The 20299-nt window shown below is 41.9% G+C and overlaps 1 protein-coding gene across 1 annotated transcript in view; it reads left to right on the forward strand.

The window, feature by feature from the left end:
* Positions 1 to 20299, forward strand: part of RBKS (ribokinase) — a 68893-nt gene that overhangs the window by 46213 nt on the left and 2381 nt on the right. The window contains exon 7 of the mRNA XM_014951228.1: positions 1974 to 2162. Within this exon, the coding sequence (XP_014806714.1) occupies positions 1974 to 2162 (189 nt within the window). The remainder of the gene's footprint in view (positions 1 to 1973; positions 2163 to 20299) is intronic.

Here is a 20299-nt window from a genome sequence, read left to right on the forward strand (position 1 = left end):
CTGAAATAGTTTGTACTGCAAGAGAAGTTTTCAGCAGCATGGTGACGTGCCAAAGAGAAAATTGGATAAGTTTAGTTGCCTTCTCATAATTTAAAGCTTACTTTATTCTTGTCTGGGATCGGTGTGGTTAAAAAAAAGTAGTTTAAACTTGCATGTATGTGTTAACCACACCTTGCCCCTGCAGCGCCCAAGTTTACCCACCGAGGGCTGCCACACCAGATTCTGCCTTATAGCGACCAGATCAACAACACTCAAAATCATTTGTGCATTTGTGTTAAGTAGGGACTGCAGAGCTTGGTCCTGTAAGTTTGAAAATTAAAACCAGTAAGTACTCTGCTAATGATACTCTAATCTCTCGGGAGTGCGTTGGCATAATCTGGCCCTTCAGAGCCTAAGGGTGGCTTCTCCCTCCCGGGTCGGGCTGAAACACAGGAAATGACAGTGGGGAGCAGCGGGCGCTGACTCACGGCTGGGGGCGGTTTGCTTTGGGATGGCTGTAGTAGTTCCTGTCCCCAGCTGTCTGCCCTCCCTCTCTTTACTACAGGCATGGCCTCTGCTCCCCGGAGCAGTTGTTTAATCACTATAGTTTACAGTCCGTTAGATCAAGAAGTGTGCGCGCTGGACTCAAGTTTGAGTCATGCAGAGGAAGGTAGTTTGAAATATTTCAGCAGCTGTTTCCCAAGAGGCTGAGCTGCCCATGCAGCAGAGGTGAGAAAGTGTAGCTGGTGAATAGGTTCCAAAGTAAGTTTTCCACTGAAAACAACCCCTAAAGAGGGAAGAAGCTATGCCCAGTTACTAGGTGGTTATCTGAAAATACTTCAGACTGCATTCTTCAGGATCCAGCAGCAGCCTTGTAGTGCAAGATAAAATAGGACTTCCCCCTTCTCAGGCAAGGAGTACAAGATTCAGTAAAGACAGCAAAATATAATATGCCTGTTTACTTACAATTAAAGGCAAACTATTATGCAGGAATACTGCCTGCTAGGCTGTTTCAGATAAAATGCACTGTATTTTCTTTTCACTTTCTTCCTGTTTCATTCTTGCTCTCTTCCCTGCCAAAAGAAAAAGAAAAAGTACGTGACATTTGACAATGCTATGCCATCAAAAACATGTATGAAGAGGCGAAAAGGATGCTTGATTTTGGAGTCTTCATTGCAGATTTTTGGGAAATTTTGCTCTTAGTTGGGTGGAACTAGAAGAGATTAATTTTAAGAGCCAACTGGGAGAAGTTGACTTAAGGTCACCATCTGTTAGAAGAAGAGTTTATCTGTGTTTGTACAGAGGCAACACAGAAGAATCTCAGTCTTGACAGAGGCCTATGGACATGGCCATAACACAAATGTATAATACTCTTGTAATGGGCCTTTGCCCAAAGAGGGTTTCAGACAACTTTTAGGTATAACTATCTAAAAATATATATTGAAGTAAACAGAGTGGTCAAAGCTGAGCAACTAATTGTTTTCCTTGAAAAGATTTTCCCTTGTGATTTCTCTGTAGCTGAACACTGAGAATTCAAAAAAGAATTTTAAGTTTCTTACTTAATAATAAACATCCCCCAACAATAGTGACCGAATTGCCATGTAGGGTTTTTCACGTTAGACCACAGAATGCTTTTGCCAAGGCTGTCTGGTTGTGTCCACTTCACAGATAAAGAAACTAAGGCACGTGGGAGAAATGTGATTTGCCTGAGGGTTGCATGCCAGGCAAGGCGTAGAAGCTGGAACAGAACCCGTGCCTCCTGCGTCTCTGCCTGGGCTCTTCTCCATTAGTCTGCTGAGCCTCAAGTACACGCTGATTTCAAACGAGGGGCAAGACATAGCTGAGTATCAGCGTAGGAAGTGGTTTCATGATCATCCTATAATACACACTTGAAAAAGATATTAACTACTGTTTTCAAATGTAAATTAAATACTGTTCTCCAAAAATGAATGCTGTCAGATTATGATTTTTTGTTTGCGTGGGTTATTTTCCAGGCAGAAATTTTAACGGGCATCCCAGTTGGCAACCTTGAAGATGCTGAAAAGGTGGGGCGCACGCTGTTAGAAAGAGGGTGTAAGCTCGTAATTGTTACTCTTGGAGCAGAAGGCTGCATGATGATATCAGTAGAAGAACCCATTCCAAAGCACGTTCCTGCTGGGAAGGTCAGGGCTGTGGACACTACGGTACGTTTTTGTGGTTTAACTGTCTTTCTTTGGAAAAGTCTGCTTAAGCACTAAGGGAAAGTAGTGAGTAATCAGCCAAATCTTTGGGCACTAGCACAAAGGCTAATTTATGATGTGAAATTGATATGTTGCTTCCAGCCTCTCATATATTAAATGTCAGTTCACTTGAGTTTTATCATCTGTATTGTAGATGAGCTGGAATTATTATTATGCATACTGATAGTATCTTCATGCTCCTCCTTTACTGAAGTCAGTACCTGTCTCTGACTGTAATGTGTGATGCCAGTGGCTTGAGCAGCAGTCCTGCTCTTTCACCTTTGCCCAGTCATATAATTCATCCTGTCCAGAACTAAGAGGTTGTGGGAGAAAGGAGATACTACTGCCCTCACAGTCTGAAATTGAATGTTTGACTTTTCTGACACAAATATATATTGCTTACCAAGTCTACGATACATTGATCAAAGACATAATTCTTACAGAATATAGTGGAAAAAACTCCAAAAAGTTCTTGCTGCTTCATGATGACTGTTTTATGATGATAGGTAAGGGAGGGCTTGGTGAGATGCATTTTAGTCTTTGACATGAGGGTACTTTTTTTTACTTCCTGCTCAGAATTAAATGCAGAAAGCATACTCGAACAGAGCACTAAATACAGTACCTCCAGCAAAAAAATAAAAACAGGACAGGCAATAGTTAAGATAGCATTGCTATGAAAACCTTACCACATTGCACATATGGGGCTATTTTGTGTTCCTAGTATTATCTGACATAAATCCAAAATAATTCCAGTGGAGTTACTGAGAGCAGAGCAGGTCACGTTGTATGTACTAACTATACATTTAAATGCCTGTTATAATAACGTCATATTACATATGTTCTGTTACAATAGTTCATTAAAATCCTGGAGATTTTACCATCTGGTGCATTCCATATCTGAATTGCATTAATAATAACTAGTTCTTGTAGCATGTTTTTTATCCCTGGACCTCATACTGCTTCACAGAGAAGGAAAGCAACTGCTTAAGAGATGAGGAAACAGAGGCATAGGGGACTGAAATTTCCTAGCTCAGTAGCATGCAGTGACAGAGCTAGGAGTAAAGTCACTTCATCTAAACCAGAAGATCACTCATAGATTTGGGCTGTGATGTGCTGATCCTGTGGAAGGCTTTGTTTCACTGTTAAATTTAATCCTTTTCAATTTAACTCTGAAATGGAGATGCTTTGGCTTTATTTTCCTGTTTTGCTGCATTGTCATTTAGAAGTTTGACCTGAAGTTAGTGCTGATTTTCAAATGTCCTAAAGTTCTGGTTAAGGGAGTCGTCACTGCACTGTACTGGGCATAAGGTTCTTGTCAGGGGACTACAGACACCATGCCACCTCTGCCTGCTTTTAGCACAGAATTAGAAGTGCCAGGGGGGTAAAAGGCAGAGGTCCCAAAGCTGCCCAGAAGCAGGATTTATTAGCTTGGGAGCAGCAGCTTGGGAACCTGGCAGTACGGCTTCTTGCTCTGAGTTGGTAAATCCACTATTGCTATGAAAGCTGAGTGTTAGAGTTTTTCTCCACACAGAAGTGATGAAGAAGAAACATGTGTGATCCGCTTCTTCAAAAGAAGCAGAAAATTGCTGCCAGATCAGCTATTGTTTGATATCTTAAGATATTTGCTGCTCTTGGAATAAAACACCAATACTGAAACCACACACTGTGGCTAAAAAGTGCTTTTTATCTTGCCTAGCAGTTCAGAGTTTCATGACTGAACTTTTTTTTTTTTTTTTTTTTTTAAATAAAAGCAATTTCTTCGAGTTTACTGAATCCTTGCCCTGCCTCCTTGTGGCCAACAGGTTATTGGCTTTCACATAGCAAAGAATTTTCACAGTTAATTTTGTTAATCTACTTAAATACCAGTGGGTTGTTTTCAGTAAAACAGCTGTGCTCGGCTTACTCTTGCAGCCTGAATGAAAAAAGATGTGTTGGCCTTCCATTATAAAAGTCTTACAGTGCTCAGACTGATTATCACTTTGCCTGAAAGCAAGTGGTTTTAAAGCAACCCTTCCAAACACTAAGCAAAATAATGTCATCCTCAACTAACCTGGGTAGCTCTATCACTTAAATAAGTGCTAAACGTTCTAGTAGGATGTGTTTTTCTCTTCTGCAGTGGATCCTTCCCCAGGGGAATAAACTCAAGCTGTAAGGCAGCTTAACAAGTAGCCACCTATACACAGAGTATTCAGAGCTGTTCACGTGCATACTCTTATCATGCCATTTTGTGCTAAACAAAAGTTGCTATAAAATGCCCCGACTTCAGCATCTTGAGGGACCAGGCAGTAATTTTTTAAGCTTCCATAATCCAGTCACATCTGGTTATGTGCATTTATCCATATTGACATTGTTTGGCTCTGCAGAAGGTAAAGTCACTGCTAGACAAAGAGTTAAATGTTGTGTACAGCCCTCATAGGATTTGCAAAAGGTTACAGAGCCCTTATGAAAACAGTCTGTATTAAAACGGAGTTTGCCATTTAGAAGATAAAAGATGAGCTTCAAAGGCCTCTTCCACTGTAGAAATGTTCCCGTAGCTGCTACCACTGCCCAGAGTCCTCTCTGCAGCAGCACAGCCCCAGTACGACTTGTCATTTCTGTTGTCCACAGCAATTTTGAAAATTTTTAACGAGAAAATACTCGGGTAGGTACAGCCACAAAGATTTACAATTTGATTTCCTTATCCCAGGTAGTGTTCTCCCCGTTCTCCATGTTCATAGGTTCATCAGAGAGACTAAGGGTTGATAGACCATTGAGCCTGGCTCTTCTTCTTAGCCCTTGAAATGGTTAATCTAAGAGTTTATTGGCAGAACATTGGAAAAAGCTGGCTCCATCTCTAGCTCTGTGGTGGAACATGAATCTTCAAGACTGAAAATCTGGCATTTCTCACCCACACTAAATCAATACTATAAAGGGAAAAAAAAGGCTTGTTGATTTTTTTTTTTTAGCGCTAATTATCTTAATGTGGGCTTTACTAATGTATGCAATGCTTCCCATGACTGTTAGCAGAGCTCTCCATACACAGTCCAAAACATGTAGAGCACGAATAGTCGTTTAGAGGGAAGTTTTGCAAGACATGGTATTGTAAAGCTGAAACATCTGTTTCTCCTGTTATAGCTAAATATTGCAACAAGCTTTTGTTAAGAAAATAAACTTTCCCTTCATTTTACTACTTTCTGCTAGCTATTTTCTATATGCAAATTTTGAATAAAAATAAGTGAATTATTGAAAAATCATCCTCGAATTTTCTGTATGAAAAAGTATCTGATTAAGCCCACTAGCCATAGCAATTTGTATTTGAAGGAGATGACATACCTACAAGACATTTGACACATAAAAAGTACTAATGTGTAGGTCATATATGAAAGGTATACATTATAATCTATTTTCATTACTTTAAATAGTTGAGTTTAAATCTACTTGACTACATGAAGTTAAATATATGCGTTTACTTTATTTTTGGAAGAAGCTATTTCCACTTTAGGTTAAACTAGTACATGGAGCTGCATTAAAATAGCTGTGAAGGGTAATTATATAATTCCATTTATATGACACTCCTTCAGTTGGTAGCAGAAGGTTTCACAAACCATTCACAAATTTGATAAGCATTTCATAGAAAACAATAATATCATATACACACATTTTGCAGTTGTGTGTGTTGCTGAAGCAGAAGCACAGCTGAGGTGGAACACAGCAGCTGCTTGCAAACACAGCTGTGGGGCACGACCGGACACTGTCAGGTCAAAATTGTACTTGAGGTGAAGTGGATGATCTGTGTGATGAAACACATGATGATCCTGGATCGTGGCATCTGCCGCTGCAGTCACCCTGAACACACCGTCCTGGCAGGGACAGACACAGTCTGGTGACAGAGAAGGCGACAACATCGTCCATATTGGAGAACGAAGCTCTGCTCTTTTTGCCCCTTCACCCTCACTCTCCTTCTCTGTTTCTGACAAATTATGCAAAGCGTAATTTACAGCACTATTTACGTCTATTTACATTTACTAATTATATTCTATTGAAACTGCCAAGGAAAATTTGTCAGAAGAATGTAATTACTCAAAGCTGGAATTTGGCCAGCAGTGAGATTAGTGATATTCGCTCCCTTCCATTTTGCAAAAAGGGACTATGGGATGTTACAGAGCCAGCGCTTCAAGTGGCAGCTGGGACCAAGTCGAGCCCCTGAGGTAGTGTCAGAGGCCTGCCCAGGGCTTGGTATGTGCAGGTGGGCTTTGTGGAGGCAGTCGGGCTGTCTGGAGCTCCAGGTTACTCGGGGTCTAGGCTTTAGAGCATTGTCCATGTCAGGCCTTCTCTGGAGGTGGGACAGTCCAGTGGTCGGTAGCTACGGCAGGCTGGAACATGTCTGCTGGCTCTGGGGCTGCACCCCGGGGCTTGGGGCTTTGCCTTTTACTGTGGTTGCTTCTTGCAACCACAAGTTGAAGGTGGGGTGTCCTGTCTAGGATCCATGCTTCAAATTGAAGGGTTAGGACAGGCAGAATCTCTCCTGTGTGTGAGCATTAGTGGAAGATGGGAACTGCCCTGCTGCAACTCCCCCATTTCCAAGTTGCAGCATGGAGGTCACTTTTAGGGAGGAAGTACTTGGGTTAGTTTTTGTAACCTCTAGTTTGCTCCAGAGCCCAGTTTTGGATCAAGATGCTGAATATCATCCATACATGCCTGCACCACTGTCATGAAAGTGACCTAATCGGTGACTTTCAAATACCCATCCTATCTGGCCTTTTAAATACATAGTGCAGTTGCTCTGCTTAAGATTTCTTCAGCAGCTTCTACTTGACCATTGGGTTTACACGTGCCAATGTTGTGTGCACAAAAGTCCTGCATTTGCACACTTAAAATCAGGAGATCAGGCTTCTGCATATCTAGCTTAGGTAGGGATGTATTTGCTGTAAAGGCAAATGGAGACATTTAAGCTCACAGTATTTAGATGAAAATTTGGAATCGCTTTTCACAATGGTGCCCGTAGTAACCACAGCAAGTCCATGGTCTCCCTTTTCAATCTCATGGAGAACCTGGAGCGTTTAACTTCACAGTATTTCTAAGTGCAACCGTTATATTCCCTATATAATGTCTTACATTAGCAGCATTTTACCTGTCTGGCTGTGCTTTTCTGATACAGAGAGTACACAGCCTGCTGAGGGAAGCTGAGGAGGTCAGAGGTTGAGGTGCCATGGTTATAAACAGGAAACTCATTTATGAGACATGATAAAATTCAACATTTAATCTACTCAGTTATGCCTGAAATTTGACATGAGAGTATGATTTATTTTATATAGTCCTCTGTACGACATTCTCAGAGACAGATGATACATACTATTTGTCATAATCATAAATGTTACCATTATTTTTTCATGTCAGTTCTGCAAAATGAAGGCTCATTGCTACAATATGAATTTGTCATCAGATGTTTTGTGTTCAAATCCTATTAAGTTTCCCTCTGATTTCTTGTTACAATATATTAGATCTGGCTCTTTTACTATGGGAGAGAATTAAAAAGGCTATCTTTAAGCAGTAGAGTGCTCACTGAGCAGCTTTGTATTGAACTCTGAAGATGTTACACAATCTTTATTTGAATAAAGCCTCCTATAAGTGTATAGCTGTATAATTTTAGATATGTCACAGTATTCAGGCCTGTGGAGTAATTGTGGTCTAAAGAAGCCAGTGTGGTTTAGCGATTTGAACAAAGGACTGAGTAAGAGTTCCAAAAGACTTGCTGTAAATCCTTGGGAGAGTTACTTGTCGTCTTCGTATCCCAATTTATCTGTCCTTAAATTGGAGCTGCTATTAATGTATTGCATATAAACCATGAGAAGTCTGTTAGACATCAGAACAGAACCTGGGAGGCCTTTTTCCCAGGCTTGTCATACAACCTCAGGCCAGTTGTGCTTCTTTGGGGGCTTTGCAAACTCATTGAAGTTCTTGTGCTTGATGTTGAGAGGTCTTGTCTGTAAAAATATGGTTTACACTAAAATTCTCTGACTTAGCTGTATCTTCTGGTTTGGAGGAAGCCTGAGCCAGAGGAGTGAAGTGGACACTGAAATAAAGCCTTAGAATATAAATAAATCCAAAACAGTCCTCCTAATAACAGCAATTCTTTGTCTCCTGACTTTGTGGCCTAACGTCTGAGGCTCAAGGGGATATAAATACAACACTCTGTGCAATGACTAATTACTCAAAATTCTGTGCATCAGCAGAAGTGGGACTTGTGGTTGACTCTAATATTATCAAATGCTTTTGCTATTTAATAATCTTGTAGCCGTACATTATTTAGCATGCCGTTTGCACAAAGAACAGTGATTTTATTTCAGCTATCTCTCAACAAAGTAAAAATGCAGCTGGTAGTAAATGAAGCATTTGGCAGACAATGTGTCTGATGTAGAGTTCTCTAACTTGCTAAGAACAGAAAAATGTTGTGGAGTGTTTAACCTTTTCCTACCCAAGGATGTAGCAAGGAGTAAAGTGACCACAAAGGGCAAGGTCTTCTTTTTCTCTTTCTCTTTTTTTTTTCTTTTTTTTCCCTTTTTTTCTTTTTTTTTTCCTTTTTCTTTTTCTTTTTCTTTTTCTTTTTCTTTTTCTTTTTCTTTTTCTTTTTCTTTTTCTTTTTCTTTTTCTTTTTCTTTTTCTTTTTCTTTTTCTTTTTCTTTTTCTTTTTCTTTTTCTTTTTCTTTTTCTTTTTCTTTTTCTTTTTCTTTTTCTTTTTCTTTTTCTGCTTCTTCTTCTTTTTCTTTTTCAGCTTCTTTTTCTTCTTCAGCCTCTTTTTCATCTTCTCTTTCTTCTTCAAGGAAAGAAAAAAAGTTACTATCAGGCAAACAGCTTATCTATCAGTGGGGTTTATTCACACACCAACACAGAGTAATTATGCTCAGAGCTCCCATTAACATCCCGCAAACCAACAGCATAATAGCTTCCTTTCTTTAGGAACCAACCAAAATAGGTTAATAAATAAATTTAGTTCCAGTCATAGCCCACTTTCTGACTTGGCCTTCTGCATTCCCGCTTTTACAAATATGGAATCCATTGAATTTTGGAACAGAAAAACCATGAGGAATAAGTTAATTTGCCAGACACTCCAATCAGCAATGCGCACTGTAGATCTATTTAAAGCTGCATCTATTATGTTCTGAAGTTCAGCTGAACTTCACACATGCCCTGAAAGGGCACATGACTGAAATCACTGCATTTGAGTTGACTCACAGTGAAGTGTAGATGGGAATCGCTCAGCTCATCACAACTCTCTGCTTCTGATTCAGGCCTTCTAAAGACACTTCAGATTTTGAAAGCTTGGTCAGTGGCCTAAGGGTGTCCAGGTATCCAGTGATGAGAGGAATTCCAAGAGTTGCGTCCCTCTGCTTTGGCAGTCAACAGAGAAAGGATGGAGCAAACCGGAGGCACATTCTTTCCCCTTTGAGAGCAGAAAGCTATATTATCTGCATTTTACAGATAGGAAAAATAGAACAAAAATGTTAGTGATGAGGTGCTCTAAAGCTCTAGCTAAAGCTGTCCTGCTCCAAGTTGCACAGGGAGTTGGGGTGATATAGCCAAAAATGAAGCACAGGCGCATATTGTCCCATGCTACTCTCTTAACTTGTAGACAACATTGTTATGGAAGGAAGCACTGTTTATCTGCATAGTAACTGTCTATTTTAATCTGTAAGAACAAACAATGTAAACAAAATGAGCAAACAGAAGCAGGCTTGTACAGAACAATTTGCAGCCTTGTTTTCCAGTGGAAGATTCCACAGACCACCCAGGCTTTGCTCTAGTGCTTTGCTCAACCACGGAGCATCTAATTAAATCCCTCTCCATTCCTGACTCTAAGTGGAAGGAAGCCTACAGTCCTGTACGGTTTCTTTCCAGATGGAAATGCATAATTTAACAGAGATACAGCTGACAGGGAGAAGTGGGCCCAAAGCAGTATTAGCATTTGCCACAAATTGCATTAAATTACAAGGGGGTACTTAATGAAGATGTAGAAGAAGATTAAAACCAGCATTTAGTTTTCTAGACCCCTTCTAAGATGGCAGAGTGTCAGGCAACAACAACAACATCATAAATCTGAATTTCTGCCTCAGTTACTTTAGTGATACTGCAAATTGTTTGGTTTGGATACACACCATTAGTATCAGGTCATGACATTTTGTTCCTGTTGCGTCCGACAGCTTTGTTCCATATACATGTATATCTATATGTAAAGTTGCTAAGCACCTTTTGGTATTTGCTATTTCGGTACCCACAACACACAGGGACTGGCCTGTCAGTGGCAAGGGAACCCGCTTCCCATGATAGAACCATAACTTCTTCTCTGTGCTTCTCTTCAAAGAGAATTAGGACTGGAGGAAAAATTTTGTCAGGGTACCAGCTGTCTCTGTAGAACTGGACATCATTGTAGATGTCCATGTAAATGAGAAAGTACAAAGTACATACCAGCGCAGGGTTGCTTTGCATTAGATGCTTCTTGAAGAGGCTGCAAGGGGTTTGTGGAAATGTGCTACAAGGACAGGTGCTTTGGCTCCACTATTGTCGTACTGAGAAATATTCCAATTTGGAAGTTAACTTGGTTGGTCTGGACAGAAAAACGTATGGACACTGGCAGCATTTATGCACCAACTCCAATGTTTTGTTTGGTGTCCAGAACACATGAAGGATACAGCATCCAACATCTGGGCCTGAAACTACAGTCTGATGAGGTCTAGGGAAGCTGAATTGAGAAATATCTTGAAGCTATCTTTGTGCTGTCTTACTCCCGGGATGCTTTGGTAGATGAAACAACGGTATAATTTATACAGGTTGAGAGCAGAGTAGGAAATGACCCTTTTATTGCTTCTCTTGGGCTACCTGTGGCTTGCAATGCAAGTCAAAATCATTGCAGCAGAATGTGCTGAATCGCTTTTCTTGATTTGCTCTCCTCCCCTTGTCTTCATGATGAAGCCAGCACAGGGTCTCCACCAAGAGGATGTTCAGTCCTGGTGTGTAGCCCACCCTGTGTTCGGAGCAGATATTGGGCCGCCGATGCGTGCACAGTGTCGGTTGTAAAGGTGCAGAGCACTCTAGGATATCTGAATTGCACAAAGGATGGAGAGGAAGGAAGACCAACTGTGTGCAGCCATCCTTTCTAATTAAATTCCTGCAGTTAAAAATAGCTCTTGGAAGCTGGCGCTTCTGGCACATCCAGAGTGTCACCTTCCCAAGTATCTTTTTCTGGCCTGAGCCGTAGGAAGTTGAAAATGTGATCCGCTGTGTAATAGTGCAGCATATTCTTGGCCAAATTCCTCATCATTTTTTACCTTGTACACTATAGTTAGTTTACAAATCTCATATGCCTCCTTTTCTTCTTTAAAGCCAGTCCTTGCAGAACCAGGTATCATCCTGGCTATTGTGGAACTCAACCTACTCTTCTCAGTTTGTTCATGTCACTTCTGCCTGTGGTGAGGGAGAAGCCAAACCTGGTTCCCGAGCCCCTTGCCCCCTCAGTTACCCAGAAATGCCAATTTCAGTGATGTTGATATTGAACTAAGACCCGATTTCCCCAACAGAGTTTTCATTGCCAAGTAATTTTGGTCACTACAGAAACCAGAAAGGTTTGCGTTGGATCGGTAATATTGCATAATTAGGTTTTCAAAAGAACAAGAACAGAGAAATGAGAATAGTGGGGAAATCAGGCTTCTTGCTTTTGCAAGTTCTAACCACAGAAAATGCCAGAAGTTTTATTTCTTATCAAGAATAAAGGAGTTAATTTTTAGTAGCCTGTCCGCTGGACAGAATACATTTTACAGCTTCAACTAGACAAATGGAAGGAAGCTAAAACCTTAAGTTTTGGTGATTGATGGCAGTAACCTATAGGAATGCCTTTAATGGTCAGTTTGCAGCTGAGCATAATGATTTTGTCTCTTTTCTCAGGCTTTTGGTTTGTGTCTGTGTGTGTTGAAATAGACATACAGATATAAAACCAGCTATTCTAGAACAACCCAGCTGTAGAAAAGCAGATTCCCAAATTCTGGCAGCAACGTTTGTCAACTGCCCAAATGGTTATCAGGACTATTGCTTTTATTCATTTCAAAGCACAAATAGACACAGAAATACAGGGAAAAGGTAAGGAAAGTCTCTAGAAGTTTGTCCCTCGTTACTGGTGTCTGTGATTTTGTTACTGAAAATCATTAAGCTGGCAGTATGTTTGTTGGAAAGATCCATTTTATGGGCAGTCCTGCAGACTGCCTTTCTGTCAGAACCAGTGACTTGGTGCTCACCTATTGCTGAAAACCATGAGTGAGGTGCAGGAGACCTGGTTTCTACACACCTGTCCCACAGGTTAAGGACAGCAGAATGGGTGGGGAGCAGAGAGCAATATTCTAGAGCAGAGCAACAGTTCTGGCTTGTAGGGCACATCTTGCTGAACTCAAAGAGAGGAGCTACAACTCAAGTACTCCTCAAAAAGATCAGACAAACTCAGTAGGAAAAAGAATGCAGGGAGCTGGCAAGAGGACAATGCTAGAGTGAGCTCAGACAAAAAAACCTCCTGAAGTTTGATGGTTTTTTTTTTTTCCCTCCAGGATATGTAGTTCAGAGGTAGGCGGGAGCAGTGGCCAGCCAACAAAGGCTAGATACTGTGGTTTTGAGAGAGGCACTCGAGCATATGGAGCTTTCGTGCAAAAAAAGAATGTTTTTTTGATCAATTCCAGGCGAGATGGCAGTTGTGTCATTCTGAGTGCATCTCATCAGATTAGATGGGATCACTAGGAGCCTTTTGGCATTTTCAGTCTGAGAGGAAAAAAACACGTGTGGCTAGTGAAATTGCCCAGCAAGGAGATTTCCCCTTTCTGACTTGGCTGTTGGATTATGGGGTCCTGAAGCCATGTCAGCACCTGACGTGATACTGGGTAACTGTGGTTGGCAGTTCGGCCAGTTCGTTTCTGGTTGGGGAGCTCCTTGTTTGGAAGAGAAGCCCACTGCCAGTATTTGCAGTGTGCTATCAGAATAACGTGATGTATTCTGGGCAGGGCCTGGGCTCTAGTTTCAGTTGTTCATTAAATGAAATTTGTGAATTAACACATAAGTGTGAGCTTTGTTAGGAAGAAATTACAAGTTGGCATGAGTGTGACATGAATAATGAAAGGAGCGAAGTACTTCTCAAGGAAGTGAGATAAGTGAAGCTTTTGATTAGAGAGTAGCTGCGTGTTGTTAAGGCTTGATAAACCAGTTTGAGAGGTACAAATCAACCTTCTGAGGAACTGCTATATTTAGTGCCGGGCTTCAACCATGACTGATTCCGTGCAAGTTCAAACTTTGGGAAAGGTAGATAGAGCTCCGATAGCATGTTCAACTGAAAGGCCATCTTATTTGTGTTAGCGGCAATGTCTGCGTGCTTCCCTGTTGTTGACACATCTTGATACATACACTGTTCTTTGCAAGAGTGCCCCTGGAGAGTTTTATATTGAGCTGAAGTGTAATGAGAGTTTTCCGGTACTGGATTTTGTGTGTTTTAAGTTTTCTATATGCACTCCAGCAAAAAGTCAAGTGTAGAGGGTTTCCTCTGCTGGTTTTGAGCTTCTCAGTGAGGTAGGAACTTTCAGATCAAATGAGAGGAGGTCACAGATCATAACTCAAGTGTGAAACCAAGGAAGAAGCAGGTACCAAGGCAAAAGCTAACTGAATCTTAAACTGAAAATTTACACAGAAGTGTAAATTGAAATATTCCTTGCCAAAATATTTACCGCTCTGGTAGCATAGGAATCAGAGTAGTGGTGAATGGTTTGATTGGTGGGAATCTCACAGGTTCAGCAACATGGATCTGTTGTTTTCAGAACGGCCTGTGGAGTTCCTGGTTCAGTGCTTTTACTCCATTGTGTAAGAAAGAAATAAATTCATCACCTCTCATTAATGCTGTCTGGAGTTGAAAGGAGTTTATATGAGCATCATCACACTGAATTGTTTTGATGATTCAGAAAACAGAGTGCTCCCTGTGGGTGAACACTTTGTTGGCTTTCTGGGCTCAGTCAGTAACACAGAGTAACTTTCTTCCCTGGTGCTGAGTGGTGCACTGGGATATAATTACCTGGCAGAACGAAGCTCTCTGGTGCTCCTTCCCGTATTTTGTCAGTGTGTACTAAGAGAAAGCAACCACCTCACAGACATCCTGCAGGATTTTTCTTGTAAACGGCAAGGCAGGAGGTCCTCTTTTCAGACCCTGACTGTGGCTGTGGGCAACTTGTGGAGTTGTGGGCGACGCGTCCTTACTAATTTTGGATACCTTGATTTTGGGGTTCCTGAGCTGTGCCTCATTTTTGAAAGATGGGTAGCTCATGTGACTCCTGTTAAAGTCCGTGTCAGATCAGGAGCTCTGGATTCAGCCCACAGATGTCTCAAAGTGGGTGTTCTTAACATTCTTGATCTTAAGTTGAGTTCATTTCCCGTCATGTGAAATGAGAGCACTGTTACCTGCCTTCAAAACAGATGCTGTACAGGGACTTTGAAATGTAAAGTAGGACTGTGTGATATTGCCAGATCTCTAGATACTTTCCGCTGTGTTTTTTAGATGACATACAAATTAGAAATTGCAGAGTTGTGAATGTTGTATGTTTTATTTCCAACATTCACCACAAACCAGATAACTTTTCAGGGGAATTCATACATCTGCAATGCTGGGCTCTGATCTTTTTTAGAAACAGTGAATAACAATGTAGTAGGAGGTTTCAGAAAGGAAAGAAAATGCATGCAGGAGGCCTTGTATTGAGATTAATCTCTCAGGAATGCAGGGGGTTAACGGTCAGGCTGATTAATCACTGTTAATGAACCATCAGGAAATCTGTCAGGAAGTGGGTAAAAATTCCTGATGGCTGATGTGAAGCATTGTGTGGTGTGCTTTGGTTTTGATGTTTCCCAACCGATAGTCTGCAGTGGGTATAGTAGTTTAGTTACCTCTAAGTTCTCAAGACATGTGAAGGACCAGGTGACATGCTGCCCTTGTTCAGCTTGAGTAAGTGAGCAAGACATTTTCCCCATGCATGGCTATGCCAGCACGATGCAACATAAATGCAAGAAAGTCAGGGACTGCTGCTTCCCGTGGCTTCCCAGAACAGAGTCTGGAAAAGACACAGAAAGGAGGGGTGATCGTTCCCCGTTCCTCTGGTCCAAGCCCACAGGGTACAGGGGGAAGAGTGGAACAGGCAGCTTTCCCTGTGTGAACAAGGAGCCAGAGTATTAGGACTTGGATACACAACTGAGTTAATGAGTTGCCTGGTGTTGACCGAGGGTGAGGTTTCACAGTTGGCTTAAGCTGATCCAAGATCATGCTGCTGCTGAAAGGAGTGTTTCTAACCTCTCTCTCCTCTGTGTTGGACAGACTGGCTGTCATGTGGTAAGGCAGCAGCTTGCTGATCTGGGTGGAAACTAATGTTTCTTGGTCAGTGTTGGCTGGCTTAGTCTTCAGACGGATGGGAGAACTGATCTTCCTGACTGCTTGGCCACACGAGCGCTAGATCTGATGTAGGGGAGGACGTGGGAACATGAGACAAGGATAAAAACATGAGTGGGGACTGAGGCTTTCAGCAGTAACAGAACCGTGGATTGGCTTAAGCCTGTTATGAAACTGCAGTCTGAATCACTGGAATTGGGAGTGCACTGTCAACCTACAGGGAATGCAAATGAAAATGTGTTAGCTTACACCTCCTGCCGTTGTCAAACAGTGGCTGGGTACAGCCATTCTGCACCTGGCTGCGAGGAGGGAGCACATGGTGGGGCAGCAGCATAACAGCTCCCCATGACTTGGTCTGGAGCACACAGCCCACAGCAGGCAGTATCTGTGTGTGTTTGGGGAAGGCAGAGGGGAAGAAAAAGGAAGAGATGAGCACTGCTACCATGGATTCTCTATATATATTTTCCTTTGGCTTAGGGTGACATGTTCTAGCTTGTCTTTGTGACAAGACTGCAGGAACGCTCAGTTATTGGAGCACAGATTAAGCACAGTAATGCAGCTGTGGATCCAGACCCTGAAGGTCTGAGGCACAGTGTGCTTCTCCTAGTATCTCTGCTTTATTTTCAACCCAAGTAGTTTTGCAGTGCTCGCAGTGCTCTCTAGTCTGCACCAAAAGCCTAACTTAGACCTAAAAATGTGAGCCCTGATATTTGTTACAGGTTCATTTGGTCTTTATTGCAAAATTTGGTAGTTGCATGTTAAGAACTTTTTATTATTTTGTTCTGGCTCAAAACTCCATGCATAGATATAGGAGTAACTGTGCTAGTGGAAAATCTCTTTGTAATTTTCAAATGTTTCAAGTTTTAGAGGTTTGTGTCCACAGGTCTGCTCCTGTAAGCCCAGACACACAGAGCCCCACCAGTATCTGTGGGTGCCTTACAAAGGTGGCAGTCCTTCAACCCTGGACACCATGGGAGTGCTCACCAGTGTTAGGCCTTGAGCTTAGAAAATAGTTTGAAGATAGTCAAATTAGTGTAATTTCAGGAGAATTTCAAGATAGTGGAGTTAGTTTAGGTTAAGACTGTCTTAATTCAAACTTCTAAAACATCTCTCCAGTAAAACATAAGGAGAAAAGCGGGGTGGTGCTATTAAACCCCCCCGAAAAAAATAAAAAAGTATTGCACAGGCAAATAAATGCAAAAGTCAAAAACGCAGCCAGTAACATTTCCAGAAATAAATCATTCTCCATCACATAGAGGATAAACATGGGCTGTTTCAGGGAGAAGGAAATCATAAAAATAAAGCCCAAAAAAAGAAAAGCTCTATAACTGATTCAACCACTGTTACCAAGGGATATTTTACTCCCTGAGCATTTCAGCTGAAATTATCTCTTAGCTGAGACACAACCCCTCTTGGCACAAGAGTGTCTGAATATATCCCAAAGGCTGGAAATGTTTCTCCAGTTCCACGAGTAACCTTTCATCAAAGCGCAGCCCAGGGATTCTTGTAGGGAGACAGAGGCTTTCCCCACCTCTGAGGAGCAGGTAGCGAGCGCCTTGGCTGGCAGATACCTTTGCGTTACGTGGGGCTAATTTGTAGTTTGGGTACAGCGTAGGCAGGGGTACAGCAAGGAGTGTTGAACAGATGTGACACAGAGCGATAACATCCTTAGCATAATCCAGTACCACACGGTTATGGAGTGCTATAAATACCACAGGATTTCTCCAAGGCCCAATTCCTTCGACGGAGTGGGGCATCTCCGCGGTGCCGTGCATTTAGACGGCGCTAAATCAGTGTAATCCTCTGGCTTCGTTTGTTTCCACACTGCTGGGAACGCTCCTAGGAGACTATAAGCATCATTGCAAGCAATATCGTTGATTCCACGTTATAACGCAGTTCTTGACAGCCTTTGGATTGATATCTTGATTTATTCACTAAATGAAGAATTTATCATTATAGGCACGCCTAATGTTTCTCTTATACAACACATCATTCCTTTTAAGACTCGATAACGTACTCTTACAATGTATTTAATGGAATGAATCCATGTAATACACAAAGCGTACGTGGACCGTGGCTTCTTGAAACATCACCTGAGGAAAGTTTCCTGAGGTTTAGTAACAACGGCAGGCTCCAGGAACCAGAGCCCCCTCCCGTTGCTGGACGGTTGCCATGACTCTGGCCCAGGAGGACAGGCTGGGAGGGTGAAGGCTGAGCAAGAGGTTGCCCTGGAACAAGGCAGTGCAACTCCTGTGACACTGTGAACTGTAGCTTTTGGCCTCTTGGCCTTCAAATGTTTTCATCAAACAAGTCATCTTATTGTGTAAATGAAATGCATCCTATTATTCTACACATGATTGATTGAAAAACGCTTTACTTGCTGGAAAGACTGTTGAACAATATAGTTTCCACTTACAAAGCACTTTCCTTAAAAAGCTTCTCAGGGCAGCGTTGTATACAAATAGTGATACTAAAGTTGTGAACCAGCTTCTGACAAATCAGGACTAACAAAAGCAAAGGTATAAATAGAAGTGTTCTCGTGGGTTTTCTCTTCTCTAGAGGCACAGAATCTCAATCAGTGCTGGACTCTAACAAATAAAAATGCCCTTTTCCAGACACGCAGGAAAACAAGGATTTCTAGACTAGTGGCGCAGAATATAAATAGGTTTTCTGCTTCAAAACCATTATACTTAGTCAAAACCTTAACATTTGCATTTTAGAATGAGCCACACCATATCAGACAAATTTTTTGATCCAATTCTTTATTTTATACAAACTAGCATCTACTACTTTAGAGAAAGGTTAAACAAGTTATATTCTTATAATTATGGAATGAATTGTCTCCAGGCACTTAAAGAGATGAGGATTATCTCAAAGTCTGCAATGTCTTCCTGGAAGACAAATGCTGAAGAATGTAAAATATTACATATTCTGTGTTTGTCACTGGGCAGAATAAATGCAGCTTACGGGTCATTTTCAGAATTCATTATTTTTCCAAAGTAGGTGTTTGTTATTTTTCTTATAGGTGATTTTGAAACAGCTAAATGTAAAGCTAGTATTTGCTAATCCAGAGCGTGGATAATCTTGTTTTCACTCTGAGCCTGTTCCTTCTTCTGCTCTGTGCTGACCTTTTCTGAATCTACCAAACCCAACGTAGTTTAATCCACAATACCAAAGAGGGAAGGCCCGTTTCTGTAAGCCAAAAATAGTTCTTATTGCAGCTGACTCAGTTCTGCTATTGCTCTTTAGGCTGTGTTTGACCAGTCGTGTTTGCAGAGACCAGCAGCAAGGCTGAACAGGGTATCTGCATAATCAGGCTGATGCCGCTGCGTTCAGTGCAGTAGCTCTGAGATTGAAAACACCCCCCACACAAAACGTTTACTTACCAACAACTGAATTTATGACACCCTTGGGGTCTGTGGTAGCTGAGCTTTAGAGATACTGACTGCTTCAGTCTATGTGTGGGAAGTAAGGGTTTCAGCGAAAGTTTACTGGCGTCAAATCCTTGCAAATTCTCCAGCCATCCCATGATCTTTTCTCTTGCAAAAAAATACTAGGGGGGGTTCTTTTCCTGTTTTGTTTGGAAGTCTGCTGCTCACCTTCTTTTTCCACCTTTGTAGTCATTTAACATGGTTCAGCCTCACTGAAGAGATAGATCTACCGCTGTCTCACAATCTCAGAGCATCACCCACAAGTGCAGTAACATTGCAGTATTTAATTACTGCCATTAAAAAAAGAAGATCAAAAAGACAGTATGGTGCTCCATGCTGCTGCCGAATAATAGTTTATGCTATATGACACTGGATATTCTGAGTACTCTTCATTAAAATAATATTTGGCTGCTTCTGCTTCCCAGTGATCACCGTATGAGAAATATTTGATGTAAAAATGACAAGTTCTTCCTGCTAGAGCTCGGGCATAACAGATCTGCTTGCTGAAATTCTGTCTGTAACAGCAGCGCCAGAATAGCAGCTTTAATAATTAATCACACACCGATTAGATTATAAACTCTGAGATGGGCCGGAGATTTTTGTATTGTGCCTCAGACAAAAGGCACTGGCAATGCTTAACCAGCAGTCACCTGCTCCTGCTCCACCTGCCATTGTGGGAGCGCTCTGGAAAGCAGGAGAGGGACAAAGGCCCAACAGAAATTGATAAAAACCTTCACCTGTCCCCGTTACGTTGAGGAACACAGAACTGTTGAAACAGGTGCTGCTACAGCTGCGCTCCGGGCCCGGCCCCCCTTATTGAGGTTCCCTCCGTATCCCGCTGCGCTGGCCATGGGAGCCGGTGGCCAAACGTCAGCCCAGGGCGAAGCTGGGATTTTCCTGCCTGGGAACAGCTGCTGTGGAAGGGCTGGGCAGGGAGAGACAGGGCACGGCCTGGGCACCCCTATCCTGCCCTCACCCCCCTTAGGCTTCCCCTGCCATCCCCATGCTGCTCGGCCCCGGCAGCCGCTTCACAAACAGATTTCTGTGGAAATGGTATTATTTTTTTTTGTGCCAGAGTGATATTATATGCAGCTGATTTTAGGGTAAGTAGGAGTTTAACACTGAGAAGCACTAAAAACTCAAAATTAGAAAATTACTTCCTAGCTTCAGCTTCCAGAAATGTTGCTCGGCTATTTTAACTGACTTTTTCCAGGCCCTTTGCTCTTGTCCCATTACTCTTGGGG

Source organism: Calidris pugnax, unplaced genomic scaffold, assembly GCF_001431845.1.
Source record: "Calidris pugnax isolate Ruff unplaced genomic scaffold, ASM143184v1 scaffold24, whole genome shotgun sequence".
Taxonomy (NCBI): domain Eukaryota; kingdom Metazoa; phylum Chordata; class Aves; order Charadriiformes; family Scolopacidae; genus Calidris; species Calidris pugnax.